General features: G+C 41.1%; 1 protein-coding gene across 2 annotated transcripts in view; it reads left to right on the top strand.

The window, feature by feature from the left end:
* Positions 1–2,139: 2,139 nt before the first annotated feature.
* The window catches only part of GABPA (GA binding protein transcription factor alpha subunit), a 45,816-nt gene continuing 40,822 nt past the window's right edge, over positions 2,140–7,133 (top strand). The window contains exon 1 of one of the 2 annotated variants that reach the window (XM_019524865.1): positions 2,140–2,446. In XM_019524865.1, coding sequence (XP_019380410.1) covers positions 2,370–2,446 — 77 coding nt within the window. In that variant the 5' untranslated portion in view covers positions 2,140–2,369. The remainder of the gene's footprint in view (positions 2,447–7,133) is intronic. The other variant, XM_019524864.1, reaches the window with a different exon arrangement.

Raw genomic sequence — 7,133 nt, 5'->3', positions numbered from 1 at the left:
CCCGCTACCTGCTCCCGGGCCTGGACACAACTGCGTCCCGCCCGGCGGAGGGCAGCCGGCGGCGGCCGCGCCTCAGAGGGCGCGAAACGCTGGTGGTACCCGCGGTGCTGCCGCGCTCGGGGGGCGGGTGCCAGCTGGCCCGTCCGAGCCGGGGCTGAGCGAAGCAGCCACACGCACAGAGGGCCCAAAAGGAGGAAAGTGGAAGGAAGCGGAAGGCGCTTGGGGCTGCCCCTGTCTGCGGAGCTGTCAGCTAGAGGCGGCGGCTGGACCCGGCCCTTCAGTACTCCTCGTTTGTAGCCCTAGAGAAGCGGGCCTGGAAAGGGCCTCCTGTTCTCCAGAGGCAGGAGCGGCCTTGGCCAAAGCAACCCTGCACACAGAATCCTCCCTGCACCTCTGGGGCAGGGGGTAGCCTGAGCCACGGGGGAAAAGAGCATGGATAATGAGGGCTGGAAAGGACCTCAAGAGGTCATCAAGGAGCTCCCTGCTCCAAGCAGGACCATCCCCAGCTAGATCATTGCAGCCCAGGTTTTGTCTAACCAAAACCCACCAAAGATGGAGAGTCCATTATCTCTGAGTAACCCATTCTAGTGCTTCGCCACTTCCCTAGTGAGAGAGTTTTTCCTAATATCAACCTAAACTTCCCTTGCTGCAACTGGAGACCGTTGCTCCTTATCCTGTCATCTCCTTCCACTGAGACACTACTGCTTTGCTCCATGCTCACAGCCCTAGAAACATTAGGGGTATTTTCCAGATACACATGCTGTCCTAACATCTGCGTTCCCAATGCTCCTCCAGCACCTAGCATCCCCTCTGCCTTGGGGGCTGTGTAAACGCACACAAACATGTCCCATTTTTTCTGTGGGAAGCCGAGAAGGGCTTCCACCCTGGTTCTGGGAGTCCCTCTTTAAAATGAGGTTAGTAATACAGGCAGACTACCCGTTCACAGTAATGCATCTGTCACCTCAACTTAAGGTGTGCAACACTCAGCAGCTGGCTGTTGATCACTTACGACTTGCCCTTTGCCATGTCTGTTTTGCTTTGGGGAAGTAGGGCTAAGCCTAAAAGTTACCTAATGAGCTGCTGCTGGTTGGAAGACTCAGGCTATGAAAAGTTCCCCAGGCCTGGGGCCCTGCTGAAGAACAGCCTGCTAAGCAACCTCCTTTTGGGGGGCCCTGCTGAAATGTATTGGGTATTTCCGCTATCTGCAACTGTGGAATAGCTTGTGGTCACAGTCTTGTGGAAGCTAAGTCAGTGTTGGGCATTTACAGGTCAAACAGAATCTGAACATGGAGCCAAGGAGCCAAAAGACTGTGGCATGTCTGCGATGAGCACAGGTCTAATGTACTTGCCAGAAGAAATGCTGTTTTCCAGGCAGGCTCTTGAATTCTGCAGGTTCTGCATGGACCCAAAATGAAGATACCTTTGTTGTTTCAGAGTGCTTTATAGATATGATACACATTTGCAGTGCTCCTGAGAATAAACGAAGCTGTGGAAATGATCTTGATATACTTAAAACTTCAGTTTTGGAAGCCCATAATTCACTATGTTCTTTGAGTTGCTGCTACTCAGATGCACTCCACCCTTGAAGGATAATTTCAAATAGACTTAAGTAGTGTCTTCTGGGCCTTGAAAGATGTATTTGAGAGGGAGTGGGAAAGAGGGATGAGAAGATGCCCGTTAGGTGGCGGTACAAAAATAATTTTAGTGTACATATTGATTGTTGAAGTTAGGGAGCAGTAAGAACTACACATGAAAAATCCTGTAGCCATTAGGTGTTTCATGAATGTATGGTAAACAAATTCCCTTATAAGAAACCACAGTATAAAAGTGGGATAATAATGGAAATGCAGTCAATGCAATGTATGTATTGAAGTAAAGCTTAAAAGTGTATGGTTAATACTTTTTTCACGTTCCTCTGAAAAGCAGCCCATGGCAAATATTAGACAAAAAACCTAAAATGTTTAAAAACAACAATCTAGAATATAAATGTTACCAGCCTATGATGGGTGAACATAATTGCTTCATACAGCATCCAACAAAGATGGAAACATTCAAATAAATACAATAAAAGTTGCCTCCGGTTGTGTAGTCTGTGCGTATGCATCTATTTACGTTCCTGAATTTACTAAAACCGTCCACCAACTTATTAATAAACAAGTATTAATAGATACTGTATAGTTTCTACATTACCCTCCCACTATTCTGATTGTGTGAGTTGGATTTCCAATGGAAACATTTTTTAAGTTACATACTTTATTGCAAAAAATCATGTTGTTGGGAAACTAGTGTTCAAATATTAATTGTTTATATTTCATGAAATTTCTTCTGCAATTTCTGTATTTCAGGTCTGTAGTTGAAGTGTTTTAGCCATGACTAAGAGAGATACAGAGGAGCTGATAGAAATAGAAATTGATGGAACCGAGAAACAGGAGTGCACAGAAGAAAGGTATGTGTTTTAAATTAGTGCTCAGTCCGAGTCATAAGGCTTCAAGTAATTGCTGCTACTTGAAATCAGTTTGTCTTGTTGCCGTTTTCAGTGGGGAGATGCAGTGCTTCAGACCTGGGCAAAGGATGGTTAGGCAGCTGTCACTTGAACTTGTTTGTTATTGTATGCAATAGGAAACCAAAATATAGCAGATGTAATAGTGTTAGCATGACCTGGAGTATCCTGTTTTTGGTATGTATTACTGCAACTTCTAATCCCTCTTGCCATGTTGCAAAAATGTCTTCTCCGTTAGCACGTTCACTTCAGCTTGCTTAACCTTTTCCCTAACACCTTTTTCCCTGAGGTAGAACCTTCCCCACTGTGCAATAGGAAATGCATTTTGTTCAATTATAATTGTTTCTCTTGTTTCTCTGCCATTTTGTTCCTAGTTCTATGCGTTTCATCTCTCCCATTCTTCACTTTGCTTTCACTTTCTTGATAACCCTGTTTGTGTTTTTTGCAAGCCCTTAAATTTCATCATATCCCTCTGTAACCAACATGGAAGCATCCAAGTCCAGCCCTCCCTCACTTCTCCATCAATGCCAGTCATGCCACCCAAAAACTTTTAAATAAAGCAGAAAGGCAAGATAACTGATCCATTTATATTAACAGTAGAAACAGTATTGCTTGAAACAGCAGTTTGACTGGCTTCAGGTCTAAATTAGTTCTCATTTTCCTGTTCAAATCTCTTTCTGTTTAATTGCCTCAGTCTTTACTTTCAAGCATAAGTAATCATGACTTACTTTTCAAGAGCTTACCTCATACATTAGTCCCTTTTCCTTGGAGACAATCGTATTTCTGAGCAACATGGTAGCCTCTCCTAAGTCTGAACTCCAAGCGTTTCATGTTTCTCAAAAACTGAGTAAAAGCTTTTATTTTTCAATATTCCCTCTGCTTGTAAGCAGAGAAGCCAGCTCCATAAAACTATACAGGATGACCCCATGCTTATGTCAGTGTAGCCAGCCCATTTGAGCTATTGACAAAATTGAGGTCAGTTTTTCTGGGATGCGAATTGCTGTATACTCTTTATATAGCAAGTTTGGGCCTTTTCAGTACACACATAGTTTCGTTTATTTTTAAGGTGAAAAGTTTCATCAATTAAAAAATGTAGACATTGTAAAAGTGATTTTTATACCTATTCCCTACCATAGGAGTTTAGGCTTCATTCATTGACTAATGTTTCTAGGCAGGCTACTAATTTATTCTGCTGTTTCTGTTTTTCCTTTTTGTATATAAAAATGGGGTTGATAGTCACATGTCTTCAGTTTTTGGAAGCTACGGTCACAACCACAATACTTAGAAGTCCTGGAATACTAGTACCCCCGATTCCCATTAAGACTTCATCAGGACTGATGTCTGCCTTGCAGGCAAGAATTGACTCCTTGAAAATTTAGAGGAGAAAATCAGTAAATGAAAGACGGGTTGGGCAGCAGCTCACCTGCTTCGCTATATTTGTGTAGAGGCTGTCAGCATCATACTTACCTTTTGGGTGAACTTTCAGCCTATTATCTCTCTTCAGCTCACCGTCACTTGCCTGCCACCATTTGACTGTCATACTCTGCTACGTCCTTGTTCCTGCTTCATCCTGTTGCTCTCCCTGGTTTCCCCTGGAGGGACATTAGGACTTGACAAAGTTCTCCCAACTGCTGTGGGGTCTTCTGGTTCCAACATTCTAGCCCTTTCCCACAGCAAGCAATTTTCCTCCTGCATATGAACAGACGAGAGAAGGATTTTGGTTACAGGAACTATTTTTGATACTTTAACAGCAATAACACCAGGAATCCTGGTTTTCCTTGATTTAAAAAATCCCACATTTTCTGACTTAACACCCCCTCCTGCCCACCAAAATTCACATTTTTCTATGATTAAAATGACATACACGCACACACTTTTTTGTTATCGGAGAAAATGAGGCTCCCTGAACATCACCACCACTACCAACACCCAGAATTAATTATTTTCTGCAGTTATTCCTGTCATGCTAGAAGGACCTTCAAAGCCAAATTTGAACAAATGAGTGTAAGCATTTGGATCGTCATCAACTTATTGTTGATTACAAATCACATTAATGTATTATTTATGGAAATAGCCTGCATCTTATGTATAAAGTAACATACAAAGCAAAATAAGCAAATACAGCAAATTTATAGCAGCATATAAAGCAAAATAAGAATCTTAATTCCAACACATGTAATGATGGCAGGTTTTTGGTGTATTATAGCTGTGTAGATAAAAGCTATCTTCCAACATTCCTTCAAAATAGTTAAACAGTTGACAGGTATGCAATTTTTTTGGTCATCTGCCTCCAGTTGGATTTATCTTTAAGGCCAATCCATAGTACGTAAATATAAAAGCCTCCTTTTCAAAATTTTTTTATTTTTAATGCTTTTATAATAAAAGATAATATTTTATGTTATTATTATTGTATTGTGATAAAATATATGTATTTTACATACAACATTATAAATCTGTGGTGCTCAGACTTCTGGCCCTGAGGGCCAGATGAGTGGCACAGGGCCAGTTTATGGGCAGGTTTGGGCCCTGGGGCCCAGAACCACTCCTTTCCTGCTCTCTGTACCAGGATTGGGTCCTGGGGGGCTGGCACTTGCCCTCCCCTCATCATACACTGGGTTTGTGGCCCAGCACCACCATCGCCTTCTGCCCTCCATGTGGTGGGATCAGGCCCTGGGGCATGTTGCTGTCCTTGCTCAGCCCTGTGTGCTGGATCAGGCACCCAATCCAGTGTGCAGGACCCAAGTCTCCCCATAGGTGTGGAAATTGGGCAGTGAGGTACTAGTGCCGCTGTTCCACCACCACCAAATTTCTAGACCCTTGGGGGAGCCCTGTGGGCTTGGTGACATAGAACCAAGGGCCAGATTTGGCCCATAGGCTGGGAATTGAGCATTCCTAATACAAAGTGGTTGAGACAGGAAGGTAAGACTTTAACAATTAACTATTTAACTTATTTGCTTTCAGTTCCTGAGTTTTGTAAGTAACATGAAAATGGAAAAAACTTTAACTGGGTTTTGGAATAAGGCTTTTTGGCCTTTTTTCCCTTTTAATATTTTTTTCAGTTTGTGGAAATATAAAAAGTATGTTTTAAAAAAATAAAATAAGATAAATAGGTCAGCAGAGTTCTGTGTGGGGAACAGGAACTGCTTCTGTAGAGCTCTTGTTCGGTGGGCTTTGTCCTAAAAAATGGGTGTTTCCTAATGTTTCCTGGCTTCCTTGAACATCTCTAGTTACTTTATCTGATGTTCTTAAAGCAAATTGTGCAAGCATTATCTTCAGTTAATGGGTGGGCGGGGGAGGGGGGGAGTAAAGAAGAATATGTAAAATGTGTATCTGTCTTTGAGATCAGAATTCTGTTTCCACCTTTGCCACAAACCTCCTATATGTTTAGTGAGATGCTTTAAACTGTTCTGCCCACCTCCTTCAGTGACCTTGTTTGGAAAGTTTGCTTTTCCATGTTCTACCAGCTGCAGGACGCATGGTGACTTTGGGAAATAGTTATTTCTTCCATTATGACTTCATGATTCTGTAACCTTGGGTTTTTTACGGGGAGGGTCGGAGGTAGTATTGGTTTCACTGACGGTTTTCAGAACTGACATTTTTTAAAATGTACTGTTTTTAACCATTGACAGCAATATTTTGCACTTCATATTTTTTGTTGTAATTGATCAAAGGGATATGTATTATAAAAGTGGTAAAAGAAAAAAATTTAAAAACAGCGTTTTGTGTGATTTCCATGCCATTTTATTCAGTTATCTAAGCACTGTTCATAAGATAAAGATAATTGTAAAAGCTGCTTAGTTACTATCTTATTTTCTTCAAATATATCTGCTTCATTTTGAGGGAGAATATTTCTTGTTGGAGTATATATATGTAAATTACTCATGACTCAAACTTTTATCTTCCAAGATTGAAGACAGATACATTTCCTTGACCTTCTTAGTAAATCTGGCCAAAATTTTAAGCAGCATCTAACCAAAGGCTTTTAACTTACAAGTTGATTGCAGTCTTAGCTGTGGAGGGTTTATATAATCCCCAAGGACCCATTCTAAGTTTGCGGTTTGATTATAATAATTAGTGATTTAAATAAGGGAATGAACAGCAAGATGATAAAGTCTGCAGAAGATGCAAATTATATAGGTTAGTCAGAACTAGAAGAGTGGTGAACATTAAAGGAACATAATGAGACGTGGAAGTTAGGCATCTTGTTAGTAGATGAGCAAATGCATTGCAATGCACACTGGAAGGAATTCTTTAAACTGCTGTATCCTATTGCCAGTTGTATCACAAATAACCACTCAGGAAAGAGACTTGGGTGTCATTTATAAAAATATCTATTCAGTATACAGCCCTCGTCACCAAAGTACAAATCATAAGAGTTTAGAGAAAACTGGAATAAAACATAGCTTCATTTTCAGTCTTATAAATCAGTCGTTCTCCTTTCCATAATGATGTTCTGTTTCAGTAATTTTATTTCAAAAAAGAAATAGTGAGGATTTTTAGTTGAGTGCCCAAAATTGGAAGTCTTTTCTTGGCTGCATTGGATTAGACAGTTTTGAAAATATGAAGACTGATATTTTGGAGAAGATGTTAATGGAACTATGATAAATGTATACAGAATACCACATCATGCTGA

This window comes from Gavialis gangeticus, unplaced genomic scaffold, assembly GCF_001723915.1.
Source record: "Gavialis gangeticus isolate Ggan-Ray unplaced genomic scaffold, GavGan_comp1, whole genome shotgun sequence".
Taxonomy (NCBI): Eukaryota; Metazoa; Chordata; order Crocodylia; family Gavialidae; genus Gavialis; species Gavialis gangeticus.
The sequence above is the reverse complement of the archived record's forward strand: the minus strand, read 5'-3'. Positions and strand labels throughout refer to the sequence as shown.